This window comes from Podarcis raffonei, chromosome 6 (genome assembly GCF_027172205.1).
Source record: "Podarcis raffonei isolate rPodRaf1 chromosome 6, rPodRaf1.pri, whole genome shotgun sequence".
NCBI classification, from domain to species: domain Eukaryota; kingdom Metazoa; phylum Chordata; class Lepidosauria; order Squamata; family Lacertidae; genus Podarcis; species Podarcis raffonei.
Genome location: NC_070607.1, coordinates 81,978,354 through 82,002,402, shown reverse-complemented (window position 1 = coordinate 82,002,402; position 24,049 = coordinate 81,978,354). Strand labels below are relative to the sequence as shown.

The 24,049-nt window shown below is 43.6% G+C and overlaps 1 protein-coding gene across 4 annotated transcripts in view; it reads left to right on the top strand.

The window, feature by feature from the left end:
* The window catches only part of NFATC2 (nuclear factor of activated T cells 2), a 134,465-nt gene that overhangs the window by 22,845 nt on the left and 87,571 nt on the right, over nt 1–24,049 (top strand). For all 4 annotated transcript variants that reach the window (XM_053394269.1, XM_053394267.1, XM_053394268.1 and 1 more), the window contains exons 2-3: nt 7,826–8,861; nt 10,771–10,939. In XM_053394269.1, coding sequence (XP_053250244.1) covers nt 7,826–8,861; nt 10,771–10,939 — 1,205 coding nt within the window. The remainder of the gene's footprint in view (nt 1–7,825; nt 8,862–10,770; nt 10,940–24,049) is intronic.

The window sequence follows — 24,049 nt, the reverse complement described above, 5'->3', positions numbered from 1 at the left end:
CGGGGGCCAGCGCTGTCTGGAGACATCTGGCGAGCCAGCGCAGCACACGGAAACGCCGTTTACCTTCCCGCCAGTAAGCGGTCCCTATTTATCTTCTTGCACCCGGAGGTGCTTTCGAACTGCTAGGTTGGCAGGCGCTGGGACCGAGCAACGGGAGCACACCCCGCCGCGGGGATTCGAACCGCCGACCTTTCGATCGGCAAGCCCTAGGCGCTGAGGCTTTTACCCACAGCGCCACCCGCGTCAGGGGTACCTTTACCTTTACCTTAAACCCTACTGACCTCGATGGGACTTACTTCTGAGAAAACATGCTTAGGGTTGGAATTACTGAGACAAGCACACTAAGCCCTTAGAATAAGTGCAAAGCAAAGAGTAGTTGATGGGTAGGTCTGTTATTTAAACACACAGGAGTTTTAAAGCACAAATCGGTCATTTCTCCCAGATGCACACAATGCATTTGTACATGGCGATCCACACCTTTGCACTGCAGTGTCCTTGCAAACATCCAACATATGGCACTTGAATCACACCCACACCTGTGGTATTGGGGCTTGGGTTCAAATCCCTGCTTTAGTCACAATAAGCTCTATGAGTGACCAGCTTAACCTGCATTAAGGGGTTGTTCTGAGGATAAAATGGAGTGGGGACCATATGTGCCACCCCCCAAGTTTCTTGGAGGAAGGAATTAAGAGTTACACACCATTCTAATATTGCAATGATTGTGTGCCACTTCTTGCCCACACTTGATGTTGAGAAGAATATGGCGTTGTAGAGAGTAGAAAGAGCCCTACAGAGACAGTTTTACTTGTACTGGATGCCTGGATACTATGATTATTATTAATTTTGTATATTTTCAAGATGGAAATAATTAGTGTAAGGGAGATCACAACGAAACTTATAATCTGGAGGACATTCCTTGTCTTTCAAAAGACACCATTATGAGTCTGTAAGTAATCCTTTGTACATCAGTGATCTTTAATGTACTAAGATTAAAGCATGTTTACAAAGAGATGGAAATTAAAAGAAGAAGAAGAAGAAGCTTCAGTCCACATGTCTAAGTGTGCCTGGCAGTTCTGGAAGTTGACTGTTTCCTAACTGATGTTAGTTGCATCTGAACTGAAGCTGCTTACTTGCAGTTTTGGGATGTTCGCCAGAAACGTAACCATAGCAGAGGGTCATGAGCTCAGGCCTTTTCTTCTTCCTCTGAAAGTTCTCATACTGCATCCAAATGATGTTTTCCAACTTGGAAGGAGTGGAATCATTTAAGCCTCTTTGGATGCAACTTAAGGTTGGTTCACATGCGTGTGTTTGTCTGTTGAAGCCTGCAACAGCAGCAAATGACTTGCATGTGTGAAGGGGTCTCTGCATATCGGACACTACAAACAGAATGGTCATGTTGTCTGAAGTCACCTTGAATTCACTGCTTCTCTGTAGTGTCAGTTCTCACATTCAGCAGCTGGCCAGGAACTTGAGACATCCAGTGATATATGCAGGGATGGGGAAAGCCCTAAGAAAAGACAATTTAGCTTGCAACTCCCACCTTGTCTTGAGGCCAGGGAATAAATGTATTAAATTGCATCCCATTTGGTTAGACCAGTGTTTCCCAAACTTGGGTCTCCAGCTGTTTTCAGACTACAATTCCCATCATCCCTGACCACTGGCCTTGCTCGCTAGGGATTATGGGAGTTGTTGTCCAAAAGCGGCTGGAGTCCCAAGTTTGGGAAACACTGGGTTAGAGTGCAAGGTTGGTTGTGTGTGAGAAATTCCTTGTCCCTCACCCTTCCCATTTCATCCCTTTGTAGCCCCCCCCCCGAAGACTGTCCTGAGGGTTGGGAGACTCCCAAAAAGGACTGTGATAAGGAGTTGGGGGGTGGGTGGGTAGAATTGGGCAGAGGCAGATTGTAGTTTTATCCCTCCCCCACTGCTGCACTCCACATTCCAGGTCTTTCCGTAGAGCCCTCCAATCCTTTCAAAAGTCTTTTGGGAGGGCACAGGAATCTGCATTGGGAGGAATTGGTGGGGAATCCCATTTGCACGTTTGCTTTAGTGTATACTGCATATACAAGCTCCTGTACAGATATTCTCATGTGATTATGGCAGGCATTGGATATCCCAAGACACACACCCAAGCTGCAGTGCCATAAAGTAGTTAAGGGAACACCTGTCTCCTACCTGTGCTTCCTATGGGAGGATTTCTTTGCATGTTCAGGATCATTCAGGACTACTACATGCTGGGAACAAGCAGCAGGCTATACATTGCATCCTGTTCGTGAGCACGCAAAGGCATCTGGCGGACTACTGTTGTGAAGATCAGCTTTCCCCAACCTGATATCTTCCAGATGTTTTGTACTACAGCTCCCATCATCCTTTTCTGTTGGCTGTGCTGTCTAGGACTGATGGGAATGGTTGTCCAACAATGTTCAGAGGTGCCATATTGGAGAAGGGTGGACTAGATGAACCTATGACATAGTCCAGTAGGACAATCCTTATGTTGTTCCTATGACCTTTACTTTAAGGAAAGTTCAGACCTCTGGTCTAGAATGCTCAGGCCAGTGAGTCATAAGAATGGGATTTTTTAAGATGGGGCTGTAGTTTCTCCAAGCCTAGTTCTCACTTGGCAGTGGACTGTACCATTTCAGGCGAAGGCTGTCATAACCAAATGGTCCTCTATAGCAATAAATAAATAATTCCACATAAGGTGGAGAACCAGCGTGTCAGGGAGAAAACTAATGCATCTTCTCAACATCTAGTTCTGTGCAGGGTATTTTGTATAAAGGAACAGCCAGCAATGCAAGCCCTCACTTGCCGCCTAAAATGGTAGGGCCCAGACATTGTGTGGCCCAAGTGATAAGGTTTCCTTTGATACGTTTATCTCCACTGATAATTTTTGTTCCTATCATAAGAAACTCTTCTATACTACAGCTGATCAGTGCTAGCCATCTCATGCAACCAACTGTCCACGATGTTTTATTAGTGCTGGCCATCTCATGCAGCCAACTGCGGCAACATGATAAGAGATGGAATAGCATGATAGCAAAAAGCATTGAGCTGGAAGTCTGCACACCAAACCTCACAGCTGCCACAAACTCAATTAGGCAGGTCTCTAAGCTTGACCCCCTCACCTCCATATGCAACATGTGGAATAATGCTGGTCTGCCTGTTGTAAGGATTACCTTGAAACTGTACATGAGGGATGTTGAATACTTGAAATGGATGATGATAACTGCAGCTTCTTTCCTTATTAGTCTTAAAAAGTTCCTGTTAGAGTTTCTGTACTCTGTTGCTTATGATTACACTTCCCAGGATGCCCTGGGTGGGGAAAGCAGAGGGGGGAAAGAAGGATAGAGAAGTTGGTAGGGTCCCCAGAAATGTAATAATGAGATATATTAAGTTTGGCAATCCAGCCTAGTGTTTTGACATTGATGTGACAAAGCTACCAAAACCAATTCATAATCTAGAACTCTTAAGAAATGCCACACCTTTAATTCAAACTTAGACCTTTCCCTCAGTGTAATGGAAATTGGGGGTTGCTCGTGCATAAATTGCCGCCACTCTTGGCAAGGTTGCCTGGATAAACCTTTCCCTGGCTGGACAGCCCTGACTCTGCGGCTGTCTCAGTCACTGGCAGAATCCGTCAGTGGGTGTTTCCTGAACTTCTTCCAACATAAAAGCTCCTTGACGGATAGTCTCCGCCTAGCCTCCCTGCGCGGAAGTCTTCTGCGCAGGGTGGGTGTGGGCAGTGGAGGACCCGTGCTCTCCCCGCTGGTCTCTGGCGAAGAGTCCTGGAGCCATCTCTCCGAAGCCCGCCTCTGCCCGCCTTTCTCCCTGGTGCCACGCTGATTTCCTTCCCCGGCCGATGAGTCCCCTCTCTCCCTGCTGGGCCCTTCTCCGGCATCGCTTGGGAGCCCTTCCTCCACTCCTGGCTCCGATGGCACTTCCCTGACACTCAGTAATCAGACACGCCCAACAGTTTGTGCAATCCCACCCCCTCTTTTTTCTTTAGAGTCTCCGGGTAGGGGGCTATTCTTGCTTGTAAATTGTAATTCTTCAGAATGGGCATGTGATAATTGTTATCTGATCTTAATCACTAGCCCATAGAATGGTGCAGGTGACGTCTTGTATCAAACAACCTTGTCAGAATAAACGACAAGGCAGAATGATGCCTGCTGGGCACTTTCTGTCTTCCCATGGTTTACTGTTTGTTCTAGGATGCGAAGATCAGGACAGATCGTTCAAAAGGCAAAATCAGGAGCTGGGAGGCAGAAGGCTGGGTTTGCTAGATGTTAACTTCAAGTAGCGTTTTGAAGATGTGGACACCTAGCTAGTTCTAGCTGAGATCTAGCTTGTGATTGGTAGCAGTGGTTATTGCAGGGAAGTGTCGCTTTCTGCTGAAATTGCATTTTGTGTGTGTGTGGGGGGGGGTTAAAACAAAATTACAGATAAGAGTAAGCATTTGTTCAATCAAACAAGAGCATCTAAGACTTCTTGGTTTATGTCCTTGGTTTTCTTCACGCTCCTCCCTCCAGATAGACAAAATGTGTGACATGAGGTTCTACTTTAAAGTAATAAATGCAGTGGAAATGCTAAGGCTTAAACAGAATGTTTTATTCAACAAAATTAAGGGCAGTGAGGGAATACAAATGCTTCAGGCACTTGTGGGTAAAGTGAAAATACTGTTTTCACACATTTCTCAAAATGTTGCTTCCTCCCATCCCCACCCCATAACGTCAGTTTGGGTAATTGATTGCAAGTTAAACTATTAATTTTAAGAAAAGCAGAGCACACTTAAGTAGGCACTCTAATTTTATAGTCTAAAATGAAGTGTGCTAGATTGTTTTAACTGTAGTATAACGCCAACAGCTACTGTATGTCTTCTTTTAGTTGCCTTTGTTTTCAAGAGTGCTATCTTTAGTTTGTGATTACAGCTAGATTATGGATTACAGAGATCCCATCATGGGAGTGGTTGTGTCTCCAATTTCGTCCTAAATTGTTTCATGCTAACTGGCAGAGGTGCTCTTAGCAGAATCTGCAGTTGCCATGTTACTCGGAGGAATAGCCTTCTAGAAAACCAGCTTCTGCCTTGAATTAGGTTGGGCTGCTGGCTGGTTATGTAGTGCTTTCCAGAATTGCATTTAAAAATACAACAGCAGTAGCTCCTACAGAGCCAAGTCAGGTTGGCATGACCAACAGCTGAGTGTTTGCTAATTACGTGCCCAGTCTTGGTGGCAATGAAGTATGGGCTGGCTAATTAAATTGAAACCACATCAGGGGATTTAATCTTAAGGACAGGAACTGCTGTGTTCTAATCAGCCTCCTTTTCTTCCCACTCCACAGCAGAGTAACAAAGCTGAGCTTGTACCATCATAGCTGTTCCCATGGCTGCAGACTATGATGTCACAAACAGATGCATTATGGCCATAACAACTTGTACAACAATTTCATAATTTATTCTACACTTGTGTTATTTGGAGAGGTGATGTACCTCCAATACACATCTAAGAGCAGCAGCAAGAAGGCCAGCTGACGCCCTTCCTCCAAGTCAGAACTGGAGCTGGGTAGTTGAGTTTTGCCAGGGAGTTTGTTGTATCACTGCCAACACCATATTCTACATTCAGCGTGTCAAAAGGAGGCATTCATGGCTGGTCTGCAATCAACTGGAGAAGCCACTTCATGCAAAATTTCATTTGGGTTATAACCATTACTGTAGCAATTTGAACAATTTCCTTCTGGGTAGTGTAAAATAAAAATTGGATGTGATGTTTCACTCTAAGAGATGCTCCATCCTCAGGCTGTTTTAAATGTCGCAGTTACTTTTCCTGTACAAAAGGACTCACTCCTGTTTAGGAAAATGAATAAAAGCTGTGTGCAGATAGTTACACAGTAGGTGGCCCTTGATGGGAGTGGCAGATAGATGGTAAAGCATGAATGGCTAAGCCATAGTCCTCCGGATTTTGTTGAACTCCTTCTCTCTTCAGACCCAAACAGCAGGGCCAATGGTCAGGGATACTGGAATCTGTAGCCCAATGATATATAGGGACTGAAGTAAATCTGACGAACAAACAAACAACAAAACCCTCCAGTGTGAACAGAATCATGATTTGTACTAAATACATTTGTTTGAAGTTAGTCAGTGCAAATTGAATTGGTTTCTGCCCCTTAGTTTGGCCTACCCAAATTTGTGTTCCCTAGAGTTCAAAGGGAGTATTAAAAATGCTTTTTTAGAACTTTATTATAGTCTTTCTCAATATTATCCTTGTCCACATGAAGGAGAATTTTCCTGTCAAATTGAGGAAGGCGATAAGATTTTTAACTTAGATGAGATCTGAACACTTCCAAGAATGCACTTTTATATTGTCAATGTCTGCCTAGATAAAACTTTCACCTCTTATCTATTGGGATAAAATAAAGCTGTGTCTGAGATTAAATATGGAACTGTGTAATCCTTGTTCTCATTAATTCTCTCCAGCCTTGGGGGTGGGGTGGAGGGGCTAGAATGTATCTGCCAAGATTGTGTTGAGTGGAACATTTCTGAGTCTGTAAAATATTTGAAGTAAAATATGAGACTAGGGAAAAAGAGGCATATTTTGTCAATTTTGTCAATTTATTTTGTGGAGGACCCCACACACCTCACAAAATAAATCCGAGGCAGAGGATTCCCTCTGTCCCCCATTTCTTGTTGGAAACATTTACAACATATGTTCTTTAGAAGGTAAAACCATGGATTTTGCAGATTTTCAATTTGAAAGCCTACCATCCCCATTTTAAAGAATAAACATAACTGCAAACATGACTGCATGCATGAAACATACCTGTGATGGATAGACAGGAAATTAGCTGCCATGTCCCATAGTTCAAGGGAGTAGAGTAACAGGGTACAGGTCTGTGTTCCAGGGCTGGGAATCTAGCTGTTTTTGGAATCCCAGCTCCCACCAGTCCAACAGTGAGTTGCAATCCAGAAGCTCCTGGAGGGCAACCATCTTTGATTTACGCAGTGCTTCATTTAGTGTGATCGTTCACCAGGGTTCAGTTCTACCACCTGTTTTGAATGTCAGAATTCAGGTTTGGATAACAATCAGTGATCCTAAAAGTACTGGTGCATACAAGTAGATACACACATCCTTCTGTCACTGAGTTTTTACAGGCAGGCTATAAAATAACCTGCTTCTGTTTCAGCTAGACTGCAGTTTTCAGCATTTTTTGTGTTTGTTATTTTAAAAAGTTCTGCATATTTAAAAGCTAGCAAGTTCTTGGAAATATCGGAAAACCCATTTTTAAAATCTTCAGCTCAATTCAGCTAGGCAGACTGAGGGCCCAAGGCTTCTGTGCATTTCATATTTGATACGTAATACAAAACAAAATGAGTTATATGCCCATGTCCTAGATAAGGCAACACCGGAAGGCATTTTTAAAATTTACGTTGGTACCAAAATGTGCTAACACAAATATATGCCAGTTATAAAGCAGGGGGTGTTCTGGATCTGCCCGCTATATGGGAATGCTACAGGTTTAACAGAGTCTGGGCTAATAGGGCCTCATTCTGAGAATTATCCAAGTGGTACTGGGAGTCAGGTGTGTGGGCTTAGTTGCCCTGGTTTGACTCTGCTGGTGCCTTACAGGGTGTGTGTGGTCTCAGGATGGTGCCGCTGCTGCTTCTATTCTGAGAATGACCAACTTTGAAGCAGCTTCCATATGTGATCAATATAAATATGCAATATCTTTACAACCTTTTCCTAACACACTGTTGCTAATGCCTTCTTGTTAACCCGTGATTGCTCAGCTTCTGCCGTGGTATGTCTAGTCTTAAAAGCCACCCTTCTTTTTCCAGAAGAACCGACTCCTTCACATAAAATCATCAGCCCACCCTCTGGAGTTACTTACCCTCATGATGATGTCTCGGATTATGGCCTCAAGCCATACACCCCCTTCGCTTTGTCTAGCCTTTCGGCAGATCACATGGGCAGATACGGACAGCCAGATAGCCTAGGGTCAAAATGCTACTTGGACCCGGGCAAGGCTGCCGGTCCCCCTACTTTGAGCCCTAGGATTGAGATAACACCATCTTATGAACTGATTCACTCGGGGGGTCCCTTCAGCAGCAGAGACACAGATCTATTGGTAGAGCATCAGTCCAACTCAGCTACTGCTAGCCCAAGGTTTACCCTGCCTGTCCCTGGCTTTGAGAGCTACCGAGAACCGCTGTGCCTGAGCCCTCCTAGCAGCGGCTCCTCTGCAAGCTTCATTTCAGAGACAAATTTCTCTCCTTATACCTCACCATGCGTTTCACCAAATAATGGCCCTAGTGATGACCTTTGTCCACAGTTTCAAAACACCCATGCTCATTATTCCCCTAGAACCTCGCCAATAATGTCCCCACAAGCAACCATCGTGGAGGATACCTGCTTGGGGCCACGTTCAACATCTCCACGTCCCAACTCAAGGTCGTCATCGCCAGGAGCAAAGCGGAAGTACCCTTGCCCCGAGCTCTACGGGAGTCAGCAACCTTGCACTTCTCCACGGCAATCGAGGACCCCCTCTCCGCAAGCCTCACCCCAGATCCCCTTGAGAGAAGACGGCTCTTCGATCACTTACACCCAGTTATCCACCTCTTCTAGCCTCATGGATGCAATGAGCAACCTCACCACCGATCCCTCTTGCGGAGTCCCCACAAAAATATGGAGAACCAGCCCGGAACCTTCGCCGATGTCTTCCCACAAAGCCAGCATGCCATGTCACGTGCTTCAGCCTATTGAATACATTGGGCCTTGCGAGCAGGATGATCGGAGGAACCCACCACCAGAGTCTATCTTATTAGTGCCGCCATCTTGGCCAAAGCAGCTGATGCCTGCAATACCTATCTGCAGGTAAGCTTGCATGTCTTCTGGTCACTCTTGCTTACAGGTCTGACAGAATTTGTTCCTGATAGCCCAAACCTCCATTATGCGTGTGTATGGGATGGTCTGCCTTTGCCTACTTTCTAAATAATAACTACCACCGTGATAACCAAGGAATTTTTTTAAAATAAAAGGCTCTTCCAATACAGAACCTGTTGTTTGGGTTGCCAGTCAGTTATTATGATATGGATGCATCCAGAAAAATGCATTCTGATATGTAGCCAGTTGTTGGGAGATGTCATGTCCACCAAACATGGGATGATATCCAGCTAAATCACTCCGGGAGTAGACTCATTGAAATCATTGGTCCATCTAGCTCCATACAGACTGAAATCTCCAAATCAGGAGACATGCCTAGTTTCATTTGTGGATGCTGAAGATTGAACCAGGGATCTTCAGTATGCAAAGCAGATTCCCAGGCTATTCCCAAGTAGGAATACAGTAGTACCTCTGGTTGCGAACAGGATCCGTTCCAGAGGCCTGGTTGCAACATGAAAAGAGTGCAACCTGAAGCACCGTATCTGTGCAGGTGCGTGGTGCAATTTGGCACTTGTGCACATGCGTGAAGCATGATTTAGCGCTTCTGTGCATGCGCAAGCGGCAAAACCCGGAAGTAACCTTTCCAGTACTTCTGGGTCGCTGCGAGACATAACCTGAAAGAACGTAACATGAAGCAAACACAACATGAGGTATGACTGTACTTGATGCACCAATCATCTAACTTGGTATAAGGCAGTCTCCTATCTCTCTAAACTGATAATAAGTGTACAGTTTGTACACAAAAAGGGATGCGGGTGGCGCTGTGGGTTAAACCACAGAGCCTAGGACTTGCCGATCAGAAGGTCGGCGGTTCAAATCCCCATGACGGGGTGAGCTCCCGTTGCTCGGTCCCAGCTCCTGCCAACCTAGCAGTTCAAAAGCACGTCAAAGTGCAAGTAGATAAATAGGTACCGCTCCGGTGGGAAGGTAAACGGCGTTTCCGTGCGCTGCTCTGGTTCGCCAGAAGTGGCTTAGTCATGCTGGCCACATGACCTGGAAGCTCCCTCGGCCAGTAAAGTGAGATGAGCGCCGCAACCCCAGAGTCGGTCACGACTGGACCTAATAGTCAGGGGTCCCTTTTACCTTTGTACACATTAGATTTGTTTGCTGCTCTTGTTTGTCTCTGTGCATGTACAAGCTCACCTCCAAACAGAAGAAATAATTTGCTAGAGGTAAATTTTTACCAGGGACCTGTTTCAAAGGGTGGAGATATTAGTAAACATATGATTTTAATGAGATACTGAGAATATGGGAACAGAGCACTTAGGCAGACATAAGAGAGGGGTTCGTAACTCTTTCTGTACCCACTAATTTTCCCTTTCAAGTGTTTCCCCCAGCTAGCATTCACTGAGCTGGACTTAATTGTTTTCAGAGGAAAAAAATCGTTTACGCATGTCCAGCGGAAGCATTTGCGAGGAGCAAGGCTAAAGCATCTTTGCTTGCCCACTAATTTCTCCATGCAGTGTTGTCTCTCCCCCCCACCCCGCCCGCATTAGTGTAGTCAAACATAAGAGAGGCCTTGCCGGATCAGATCAAAAGCCTATTTACTTCATCCAGCATCCTGTTTTCCACAGCAGCCAACCAGATGCCCCCAGGAACCCATAACACAGGGCATGAAGTCAACAGTCCTTTTCCTACTGCCTCAAAATCTGGAGGCTCCATAAAGTAATTGTGATCCATAGTCATTGACAGACCCTGTGTTAATTCTCTGAGGGAAGGCGAACCCCTCCATTTTTCTTAATGGAGGCTGTGCACCCTGACTTCTTTTGAAAGAAAGAGAAAAGGCAACCTGCGTTTCATAATGACGTTCTCCAACTTAATGTCCCTCTTCTCTGCCCAGCATTCCTGTGCACTCCCTCCCACCACTTGAATGGCCCCTCTCCAGCCATTCTGGCTCTTACGAGCTGCGGATTGAAGTGCAGCCCAAACCCCACCACCGTGCCCACTATGAGACGGAAGGGAGCCGAGGGGCGGTCAAAGCGCCTACAGGGGGGCACCCCGTGGTCCAGGTAAGATCTTTTTCTTGGAGAAGATGAACTGTGATGGCTACTTGATAGCTCTGTGCCTCTTGGCAACCTGCCATAGCACCACATTGTTTGGGAAAACAAGGCTAGTGCAACATATTTATAACAGGTGTTTATGGATAGCAGGCAGTAGTCTACTGGTCTGGGAAGATATAGTTCTTCTATCCACTTTACAAATACTTGGAGGCCAGGACACGGAGTCATTTTCCTGACTCTTGTTTTCATTTCATCGTTTGCATGTGTGTGTGTCTGTGTGTAGCGTTTCAGTTTTTATAAACTGCTTGAAGACTGCTTTTATATTATGTGATATATATGAAATAAAGTTGTACTCTTGGCCCTTCCAGGACCCAAGGTACAGTACCTACCTCTTCCCTATAAAACAGCTCTGGTCTAGAGACACCTGTAAGTCATTTTAAATCCCTGACTTCACATTCAGGCATAAGTAAGGTTGTTCTATGGTTTATTTTTTCAACAATAAAAAAGTTATTGTTGAGAAGACGAAATGGGTGCTTCTCAGGGATTGAGATGCTCTAACAAGGTGTGAATCAAGCATTTTAAGTTTGACAAACTAAACTCAGTATGATTGCCTTGAAAATAACAGGTCTTGACTGATGTTTTAAGATGGAGCTGTATCTAGATACAGTGGAGGAGGCCCAACTCTGCTGCTTCAGTCTTTGCTGAACTTCGCAGTGGCATAGAATCATTCTGTGGAGTTGGAATTCAGAAAGGCAGTTGGTAGTGAAGTCAACCTGCGTACGTATATATGTTGCCCTTTGTAGGGCTTGGCAATATAAATCAAGCTGACATATGGGTAGTTTGGAGTCACTTATCTCTCTTCCTTTTGCAATATCTTCTTTACGCCAGGAGGAGATTGTTTCATTGGCCAGGGTTAGAGTGTGATAAGAGGAGAAGCACTTCACAGAGCTGGCACTTAGTTCAGTGAGGCATTTGATGGCCTACTGTAAAGTTTATGTAGTTGTAAAGTGATAGGGCCACAGGTTAATTGAGTTCATGCATTCATAGAAGAAAAGTCACTGAGTTCAGAGTAAGACTTTTTTTATTATCTTTTTTGCAAGGTGGATTGAGGTTGCAGAAGTAGAGATGGGGTGTCATGGGGATAGTGAAGGATCAGGTGAACTCTCTTGAGTTTCATTGCAAGAGTGCAAATCCAGGCTACTTTTAATGGGAGAATTCCAGCTTGGCTAGTCTAAGTTTATAGAGGGAATTAAAATAGGACCCCTTAGTACTAAATATGGCATGTGTTGCTATGACAGGGATCCAAAGAAGAGGCATGAACATGAACATGTAAGAAGAGGCATGAACAGCTGTGTGTTCAGCTGGTGTCTTTTAGCCATTTCTGGATAACCTGTTTATTGAGCGTTCTTCCTGATTTGTTTGCAAGGAGGTTAGATGATGTTGCATCAAAGCTAGAATTATCCCACACTTTGCGTTTCCCACCAATTTCCTTATTGCATTTCCCACCAATTTCCTTATTGCATTTTCCTTTGCATTCCTTATTGCAATTTCCTTTGCATTCCTTATTGCAATTTCCTTTGCATTTCCCACCAATTTCCTTATTGCAAAAGAGTCTGATCTTTTGGACCCTCCTGGTCCCTTCCAAATCTACTATTCTATGAATTGCACAATCTGAATTTGTCAGTATGTAGTTGAATCCCATCCGAAAATAGTGACAGTCTAGAATTGCCCTTGACTGTACTTTCTTGCCACAGCAGTTCCTAGTGCATTAAAAACCAATCTGTGACTTGTCTCCTTAGCATTGCAAGTTGTTGAATAGTAAAACCAACAAGCCTGGTTCTGTGTTTCTTCTGTCCTGCTCACACATGGATCCTGGCCAACAAATGTTTTTATCCCCAAAGTAGTCTAGATTTCCAAGTGCAGAGTGATTTTTTGGGTGGGAGAGTATTTAGGTACCTCAATCTCCCATCTGCAGCACATCACACCAAAAGCTGAAACATGCTTATTCTGGTGATAGTCTAGCATGGTTTTGAAGCTGTCCCTAATCAGATGTACTGAAAGGGGCACATTGAATCCCCATGGAAAGGATGGCTGGATGCATCCTTTTTTCATCTTTAAGGCTATATATTTGTTGCAAATGATTTAACACTGTGGTGTGTGGAATGACAGGATACTAGAAGGGTTATCTGTCAGAAAGTTCTTCCTGATGTTTAGTGAGAATCTCCTTTCTTGTAACTTGAATCCATTGGTTCAAGTCCTACGCTCCAGAGCAGGAGACAGCAAGCTCACTCCATCTTCCATGTGCACAACTGGGGTCCCTGATTGCATGGGGTACTTAAGGGGGAGTTGTCAACTCATGCACAGGCTCCCTTTTGCAGATATCCATGCTGAACATGTTCACAAGATAGCTCTACACATGTACACAATGCATGAAAAGGACAGATGTAAAGTATACACAGGATATAGGTTATTTACCTATTAAGTCAATTTGCATGGCCACCCAAAAACGTATGTTTTCCATATGGCATAAACACATCAAAAGACTAATATACAATGCTGAAAATCACACAAAAGGTTAAAGACGGCTACACATGCTCTCTAGCTCTCTTTTGCTTCTTTGACAACTGTACTTGGACAGAGAACCTTGTGGGCATGAATGAATATAATCAAAGATTAATAAATTCCAATCCAGCGATTTCATTGTGCGCTTGTTTGTGTTTCCCTGTTCCTGACATTACTTAAGAGTTTGAGGGAGGAGGTGCCCGTTCTGTTGAATGAATTTCTGAAATACGACTCTGCTTACTTTTTTCTTACTTTTTTTTTAAAGTCGTCTTTATTTTTGTGGGAGCTGACTTTGGTCAGGGAAGGGAAGCTGCACAGCAGTGGATCTCATATCCTCCCCAGCTCTATCTTGTGGTTTTTCTCTCTGAGGCCACTTCTTCTTCTTTGCAGTCTTGGTCTCGGGAGTTTGGCACACGCCGTAGAGGAGTATGTGCTCCAGGGTGCTCCTAGAACACCAGAACAATTGTCCGCCTGTTAAAGTGAGAGCCTCTGGCAGGACAAGATGCATTCAGCGAGGACATGGGCTTTTGTGTGTTTAACATCTTGTTCAAGGGCCCAGAATAGCAACAACTGGCTCTGTGTTGAGGACAAAGGCTGGTGTTGACATGCCGCTTCCCCTCCCCTCCCCCCCCCAGGTTGGCACAGTCACCCAATTTGGAGAGGATGTGGTACACAGACACATCCTTTGCCTCTCGGTAAACTCCCGTTTACCAGCAGTTCTTTAGACGTTTGTACAAAGGGTAGCCCCGGGCAGCAAGCTGCTATAAGCACAGAAAAGTAGAAGTGAACTATGAATGCTCAGCTGTGATAGATGCACTCGGCGCACGCTCAGAGGCACCTGTTTTTGTCTCAACGAATTCAGATGTGCCGGGGCTGGTCTTCATGCACTTTTAAAAGACTTAGGTCCTGAAGTTAAGGCCTGGTTCAAATTAAAGCCTAGAAAGATGCAGAGGAAAGTAAAGAGCACCCTTAACTTTTTCTACTGTGCCTCGAATTCTGCATCCGTAGCAAGCTGAAAATAATCCTAGACAAGGGTAGAGAGGAGAGGGGCGACTGTTTAACCATTTCCCCAAACCAGCCCTTTCCTGCTGCAATCGATTTAAAACTTTTATACACCAGCCTCCCCCTGGACAGATTCAAGTGCAGTTTCTAAGCATCAGGCTGTAACAACCAGACGAAAATACAAAACATTAATAAGGCAGAACAGATCACATAACAGTACTTAAATACTACATGAAATGCTTTGGCCTGGGACCTGAAAACTAATAATGCTGGTGACAGGCAAGTCACAGGTGGGGGCCGCTGCTGAGAAGGGGCAGCAGCCAAGCTACTCTCTTTAGTTGCTCCATTAGTATTGCTTCTGATAGGAGAGGGACCCAGAAGAGGGCCTCATCAGATGATCTTAAACAGCATGGGCAGGAAAGGCACTCTCCTGAGTCCCATACTTTGCAGGGCTTTTAAAGCATGCAACACCACATTGAATTCGGCCTGGAAGCAAATAGACAGCCAGCGAAGCTCTTTTGGGACCAGTGACGTATGATTCGAATTGCTCTCTGCCTAGCAACAAAAATTACCCCCTCGTTCAGTGACTTTTCCATCCCTTGGGGTTCTGGGTGCATATTTAGCCTTATAACCATGTATCTACAATTCTGCTGGACAAGAGTTGCCCCTGGAAAGTGGCAGGCTGGGGGAATTTTGTTTGGGGGGGTTGTTAAGGGGGTGGGGGGTTGTTGCTGGGGATTTTTTGTTATTGGTATCTTTATTGTAGACCTTGTGATTTACGTGGAAATGGTTCAGTTTGGCTGTGTATTTTCTGGTGTTTCATTTACTGCCTCGGGCATGATTTGAACTGTGGAAAGGCGGCATACAAATAAAATTATGCATGCATGTTAAGCACACAGCTGCTCCCCCCCCCCCGCGCCATCCCTTCCAGAAGTGCTTTCCTCTAACATGAGTCACCATTGGGGATTTGTTCCATATGTTCCCATGTAACATGTAAGTAGAGGACTCTAGTCACAGTGACTGCAAAACACCAGCCGCTGCAGATTGTATGCTGTATGTTGCATTACCCATGCAAGCCTCAGCACTCGGTTGCAGAGTGATGTGCATCGGTGCTTGTGTATTAAAAGAACAAGAGGAAGGAAGTGACAACAATTAGAAAAGGCTAATCCCCCCCCCTCTCCATGCACACACACACTTCACAAAACATTTCACAGCAGACAGCCTTGACTCTTGCTTAGAACTAGTAACACATCTTGCAGCTCCTGTGTAAGTCCCAATGTTTATTACTACTTCCTTTCCCCTGTAACTGTATTTGCCATCTGTCTTGCTGAGCCCTGAATTAATGCAGTAGACCAGAACTTTTGGTGCAAATTAGAGGCTGGACTGCGGGTATTACGCAGAAATGTTTACTCACAGGAATGCAATGAACTCTGGACTGTGTGAAATCCACATTTCTTGGTTCTGTGTGTGTGACTAAAGCCTAGTGTGGAATGCAGTACCCTGATCCTTTGCCCACCCCACCCCCCAGTAATTGAAAAAGTAAAGTTCTAGTCCTCATGGTTCCAGGGGCCACTAACGCCTTGGCTCAAAAAATGACAAAAGAGGACATGAATTCGTGAAACTTATGTATATGGTCATTTAGATGCAATTATAGAAATCCATTATTGTGATTTAAATAGAAAGATGCAGTCTTCCCCACTATGGTAAAATGTGCTGAGACAGGTGACCTGTATCACTTTGCTACCCAGATGCTAACTACTGATGGGCAACTTCAAGGCACCTTCTGTTCTTAGGGTTCTTTATCTTAAAGTTGGACAGATCGTCAAATAAAGGACTTCTTTAGATAGGCGACTATCTTCTGACAGCCCTTCAAATGACTATAGAAGAGGACACGAACACTTAATCTGGAGAAAAGTTTCGAAATGCATCTTGCTGCCTCTTTATGAGAAGTGTGGGGATGGGCAGAACACACAGCCTTTGTGTTCAAGGATGGCCTTTCAGTATCCTGTACAATTCCCTACTGCCGTCAGACAGCTAGTGGTACCCTAGGGCCGGACTAAACATGACCTTAAATTTGTGAATGCATTCAGAAGCATCTGCTTTTGAACTTAAAAAATAAAAGCTGCATGGGAGGAGCTGGTTTCAGGATTGAGACTGCAGCACATGGGGAGGTGGATTAACCCTTTTTGCCCAAGCTGTGATTCCACCCCTGGAAGCTGCAAACAGGTGCTAAAACCAGCTTTCCTCCTACATAAAATAGCAGCTGGGAGGGGTGCTTTTCACTGGGACAGCACTGTGTAGGATAGATTAAACCCCTCCTCTCCCCATGCAGCAGAATCCTGATCTTGTCTCCATCATTATTACTTTGAAAGGTAACAAGAAAAGACATGTTAAATGCATTATAATCTTGCGAAGTTTGGCCCTTTGTCTCCAGAACAGACAGTCCTACTCCATCTCAAAAATCCATATTCTCTGAAAATCTGAAGCTTGATGCAGAATGCATCTTCTTTTTTTCTGCTGAGGCTGTTCTGGCTCACTATACGGCTGCATACAAGAAGGGTCATGCCATTTTCTTGGAGAAAATGTATTATGGCCTCGTGGGTCAACAACAGGTAGAATTTGGGTTTAGATTTAGAACAGGGATGAGCAGAAGGTGGATTGGGCTATACTACAGGATAATTTGTAGAAGACCATCAAGGGTTTTTCTGACCCTCAAATGTTTAACAATAGCAACAAAACAAAATTGTTTCCCACCTAAATTAGGTTGCTGAAAGACTTTCATTGTGTGATAGGACTAGGAGCTCTTCTGGTGCTGAAAACGAATTCCTAAACATAGAATATACCCAGAGGCACCCTGTTCTTAAATTCTAAGCATATGTCTTTTGCACCTGGCTCAGGTTGGCAAAACATACCCTAGTCAAAAAATAAATAAAGTGGATTTGACTGGAGTGCCCTGCTTGCCCCAGATGTAGAAGACATTTATATCCAAATTAAGTTGACAGTGGGCCAGTCTTTCCAAAGGATACGTGAAATAAAAATGACAAAGGGCTTCGTATGTTAAAAAGAACGCTGGTGAAAACTTAGTGCTAATACGAGCCAGTGGCAGTCTTCTGCTTTAAGCTTTACCTGTTCCTTTGACACCAGAGGGAGAAAATGTCTCAAGTGCTTTCTTATCTGCTTCCGTCCAGCAGGGAAAGGGAAGAGACGGGAGGAAGAGACTTCTCACTTAGCTTTGTATTTGCTTTTAATTAACTGTAGGCAGCGGGGATTCCGTGTTCCAATTTATTTATTTATTTGACACAGAGGTTGACAAACAGGTCTCTGAACTACCACTGGCTTATTGGGAAAATCTGGCCACACAGTGTGTGTGCCCCATTTGGAGCGACATTGTATTTTAAAGACTTCCACTAGAAATACCGTATGCCCAGTTCTAAGCAGAAGTGAACAGGTGAGCTGCCAGTCTTGAATGGAGTTGGTCAAATGCAATAGGAAATGCCCCCAAGAGCAGCATTGAAAACTGGTATATGCACACACCAGATGAATTAAGGCGGTCATTTGCCAAGTAATAAACATACAGAACTGCAGTGTACATGTGTTGCTTGGTAAGGTGGTTCCTTATTAACCTGTGAAGGGTTTAGTTTCTGATCAGGGACTTGCAGAGAAATGGTGAAGTTTAGTCTTCTTATCACACGGCTGGGTGCTATAAATATATGAAATTTTCATGTACAGAACCAGACTGTTTATCCATTTAGCTTGTCAATGTCTCCCCTGAGTGGCTGTCCAACAAGCAGAGAAGGTCTTTCCCGGTCCTGCTGCCTAGAATCATCTTAGCCAGAGACACCAAGAATTGAACTTGGGCATCCCATTCATTTCAGTGTGATGTATTGCGAGTAAATATGTTATAAGACTGAAGCATTTGATGTACATACATCATCTGCCATGGTATCCTCTCCCACTCTAGCCACCCCGAACATCATATTGTTGATGGGGATTTATGAGCCACTGTCAACTTAATTTATCAACTGAAGGCCGAGTAAATCACTGGCTCCTGTGAATTCATTCATACACATTCCATTTTTCCTTCTGGAAGAGTGGTCTGTGTTGTCTAGACAGGAAGATGAGTGTGATCGTCATTGAAGATCCTGATTTATGAGAAAAAGCGTACCACTCCCTAGAAGCAAGTTCTCTGGAAGGAGGAAACAGGCCATCCCTTCCTAGCTCCTTCGCTATGATGCAGACCACTTCTGTTTTCATAAAGTGTGGTTTAAGCTGTACTTCCCATCTTAAATCCATCAGAACCTATCCTCAAATCCAACTTCACATATGCTAGGGCTGCCAAGCGTCCTACTCTGCAGAGGTCAGCCACCTGTTTTGAAGGACTGGCAGTCCTCTATTTTAAGGTGACTTTTATTTGAGGGCTGTCTAGTCTCAAGTCTGGTTTAAAAGTAAGGAACCCTAAGAAAGGAGAACAGGAGCCCTGAAGTTGCCCACCAACAGCTAACAGCAGACTGAACTATTACCCATCACCTGTTGTCTCCTTACTAGGGTGAGCCATATTGCATTTCTCTTTAAATTGTTGTTGTTGTTTAGTCGTCTTAGTAGTGTTCGACTCTCCGTGACCCCATGAACCAGAGCATGCCTTGGAAACTCTCACTTTCTTCTCAGAGCTTCTCCTTTTTTATGTCCATGGAGTTTTCTTGGCAAAATACTGGAGTGGTTTGCCAGTTCCTTCGCCAGGTGGATCACATTTAGTCTATACTCTCCACTATGACCTGTCCATCTTGGGTGGCCCTGCAAAGCATAGCTCATAGCTTCTCTCAGTTATTCAAGCCCCTTCACCACAACATGAAGGGGTAAATTACTGTAACTGTTGCTAAATTTTGCATCTACACAAATCAATTAGTGTATGGAAATGTTACATAAATTTCTGTTACATTTTGTTCTGTTTTTTTGGGTGATGCAAACCCTCTTTATAGGCGATAAATAAGTGGCCATTCTGATATATGTTTCTTCATTGCAGGATATCACTTTATCTCAGTCACTATCCCAGTTCATCCATTGCTTGCTTGCGTTTTCTTTTTTTTACCCTTTTACACATGTGATAGAGAAGTTTTTGGCTTGATTTTTCTTCTCAGTGCAAAGCTACATCTGGTCAAGTTTGCATTTTTTAACTCCTTTCTATGGGGGTATAAGGACCTGTGGGTGTTTGGGAATCTGAGTCGTAATCTCAAAAAAAAGAATGGTATGAACAAAGTTTGTTGTGAACTGTGTAGTTTGAGCTGCATGCATAGCTATGCTATGTATACTGAGCTGGGATTTTTACCTAGGCTTTTTTATACAACATAGCCATTTCTGCACATATGGTGCTAGGTGTTTGTGCAAAATAAACATTCTTATGTATGCATACATTTATCAACATAACTATAGTTCTGAAAGTGACCTCATTTTTGCACATCCTGATGAACAAATGAGGGAATGAAGCTCATTTTAAAAAATGGTGGGAGGATAAATTTAATCATGCACACACACACATTTGCATAATCAATCTTTGCAATAAAATCAACAAGAAAAGCCTCTCCTTGTTTGCTGAATGATGTTATTTATTCATCTGCCAAAGACCAATTACAGACCAATCCAAGTTTAGCTGTGTTAATATTATAACTGTTATGCAAAAGATGGAGAAAAAATACAGTAGTCCATTTCTACCAAAAGAAAGAAATAAAACCCCAAAATAGAATATGGAAAGGTACACATCATGTCTGGCTTCTCTTTCCCTTTTTTGGTAAATGTGACTCAAATGAGTTGATTTTTCTTCAGTCTAGTCTATATATAATATACTTTGGGTAGGGGGTGGGGAGGCTTATTGTGAACAATTTACCTTAGGGTTCTTTTCAGGGTTACAATTTCATATATATATATATATATATATATATATATATATATATATATATATATCCCCCACCTTTCTGTCCAGATTTTTCATTTTCTCTGAAAATGGAAACAATGAGATTAAAAATATTTATCAAAATGCAAAAATAAAGTTATAAAAAATAAAGGTCAATGGCTTGACGTTCAGCAGTGATCTTTATTCCTAAAGGTGTGTGTCTATATTAACACTGCCAAAGTGGTCAGGTGCAAAAACTTGACCTCTGTGCAAAAACGATAAACATTTTTGCGTGTGACTCAGAACACTTTCTTAGCAATGGTGTCTCCACATTGATATGCTTGGGGGTGGGGGACACAGAAGACCCTGGTGACTGGTCTTCAACTCTGGAAGACATTTTTCCTGGGGTCTGGTGTATTCATGCAGCGGAATAAGGTGGGGATAGGCTGGTAGAGCCATAAGGTGGCAGAACAGGCTAAACTGCCCCCCAGCCAAATATTTCAGTATTTATCTGATTTTTTGTTTTCTAAAAACTTTTAATCTCCCCTCTGGGTGACTTACAAAAATAAGATGCAATATACAATTGCAATATAATGACAAAAAAACTCCCTCCCCCCAAAAAACCCCCCCAAATGACAGCAATAGCCACAGATCAATAAGTGTTCTGATCTAGAACATGCTTTCATTCTAGACTGGAGACCCATGTAAGAGTTTGGATTTGATATCCCGCTTTATCACTATCCGAAGGAGTCTCAAAGCGGCTAACGTTCTCCTTTCCCTTCCTCCCCCACAACAAACACTCTGTGAGGTGAGTGAGGCTGAGAGACTTCAGAGATGTGTGACTAGCCCAAGGTCACCCAGCAGCTGCATGTGGAGGAGCGGAGACGCGAACCCAGTTCACCAGATTATGAGACTTCTGCTCTTAACCACTACACCACACTGGCTCCATGTCAGTTTCTTTCTGAAAATTGCCCCCTTCCTGTGGTTATTTGCCCCAGAAGGCAGGCAGTATTTGGAGTTAACAGCACCTTCAGAAGGTGGATAGTAGCTAAGGGTAGGGGCCAAAGTATTTTTAGCAGGGGGAAGGGGGAGAGGACCACGTTCCAGATCAGGGTTCTGCAACTGCTTTTTCTTGAGAACGGAAGAGGCCATTTGAAGCAAACCTGAGTGATCGATAGACACAGAAATGGCATTTATGAACCAGGAGCAACAAAGAGTCTTTTGGCACCTTAATAACAAAATTAATGTACATGACTTTAGTGGGTTTTCAGTGGGTTTACTTTGAGTATAACTTAATTAGAAGCCAGCTTAATAGGTGCATCGTGGGACAAGCTGCGGGAGCCTGGATCCCATCTCATCAGATGCACGAACTGTTGTTAACTAATGAGTAAAAAATGACGGGTGTTCTTTCCCCTCCACCACCGTCTGTATAAACATGTGAATAATAGGGAGCAGTTTTTGGCCTTTCTGCTTCACATAGTGCCATATATTTAGTGCTGTACGGGTGAAAGCAAGATGGATCTGAAGACTGTGTGTCTCGTGGGTTCCTCTTCATTTACCACATTGTGGGAAGGTTGCCAGCGATGCATAGATGTTGCATGTGGTCTCATGGGGGGACAGATTAATTCTTACTATGCAAGGATACCTCCTGCTGACTTTTGAAAGGGAGAACAAACAAAGAGGAACTCTTTTGACCATGGATGCTATTAGCTTAATGTTTCTGTTCTCTGATCTTCCTGTCCTGTTTGCTTTGTACGGCTTAATCAAGTTTTTTTTTTTTTTTTGTATATAATGTGGACCAAGTAATTGAAAACAAATTTAGCATGTCTCAGACCATCAAGTTCCCTTTCAGTTGGATTGCTGGCTTCGCGGTAGACATGTCTGCTTTCAATTTTCAGTGATGTGAGAAACATAGAATGAATGGCTTGATTTGTAATTGTGAATGTTAATAATGAAAGAGATATTCCCTGGTCTCAAGCCTACATAGAAATTCTGTCTCCGTTATGCTTCATATAACAAACCCCAATTCAAAACTCCGCTGCTATTCTTTACTGAACATTTTCATTCTCTGCTATGTGGTTGGGTTGTTTTTTTGCTCTCGAAGTGCCCAATTTATTTCATGAAAACATGTGTTGTACATAGAGCACACAAATATTTGTGCAGAGAAAGATTACCATGAAAATGTCAAAACCTGCTTGTTTAAATAAACTCAAATTTTAGCTGGCAATGATATATTTTTTTTTGTCCTGTGCGTCACTACCTCTGTCAAAACCTGCCCACAGAAGAAGATGGCAGAAATCTGGTTTATAACACAAACTTGCATTTTGCACAGTGTTCTCCTTTCATTTGTGAGTGTTTGGTTTTCAGCTCGAAAGCAGAGAAGCAGAGAAATGCTTTCAGGTTTCATGTAATTCAACAATATGCAAATATTTGAGAAGTGAGTACCATATGTTGAATTACATGAAACCTGAAAGCATTTCTCTGCTTTGGCAGTTGTGTGCAAGCAACCCCAAATATCAAGTCTTTAAAGCTTTTTGGCAACTGTGGGCTCCCAAGCCAAGAGAGCAAGGGAATGTTCATCAGACTGACTTGAGCTAATCTTTAGGCATGGCTGTTAACAATAACATAGGAGCCTGAGAGCTCTTCTGTACTTAGCTACACAAACTAGGAGTTTGCATATGTGTTGCTAAGGCCAGGGACATCCCAAGGGTGGTTTGTTTGTATGTTTGTTTGTTTGTTTGTGTGTGTGTGTGTGTGTGTGTGTGTGTGTGTTTCCTTCTAGTATCCAGGTTAAAAAGCAGACAAAGTTTTAAGGAGTAGTCAAAAGGAAACGTTGTGCTTTTGGGTGACAGCCATGATGATGATAATATTGTGTAATAAAAGCAGGGTTTGTGGGAATCACTCTTGAGTTCCTTAGAAGAAGGGCAAGATGGATGGATGGATCCACAAAGAGGGGATGGGAATGTGAAATTTCACATGTTTGAGATAAGAAGGTCCCAGGTTTCCAGGTACACTTTGGGGAAATAAAGAAGAGCTGCTGCTTGTCCCTATAGCACAGCGTTTCCCAATCTACCGCCCTCCAGATGTTTCTGGACTACAACTCTCAACAACTCTAGGTCAGAGATGATGGAAGCTGTAATGGTCCAAACCACCTGGAGGACACTAGTTAGTTAGTGAAGGCTAGTTAGCCCAAAGTGAGAGAGCTCGGGGCAAACCACTCCTTCCCAGCATATGGTCATGTATGATAGTTGCTGGAGAACATCACTCACAAATGTCATGGCATAATTTTCCTCTTCCACTGCATCTGAGCCTTGTGCAAAAGAAGGTTGTGAGCATGTCCAGTCTTTTCTCAATATGTGGGATGGGGAGGGAGAGAAATTAGTGAGCCGCTTGTGCATTTCATTTTGCTGCCTCTATGGAATCACAAAATGGCAAAGGAGCCTTCTTTGTGGAAAAATATATATTCTGTTTTGTTATTTTCTTCTTCTCTGTCTCTGGAGATTGTGTGTGCGCGTGTGCATGTACAGCACACACACACACTTCCTTGGATTTAGTATAATCACGACTGCAGATTATTTCTTCTACTGCTAGATTATTTCCAGCTATTCAGAAGCAGGAAATGCTTTGTCAGCTGGCAATCTAAACCACCAAAGACTTTGGCTCAACTTTTG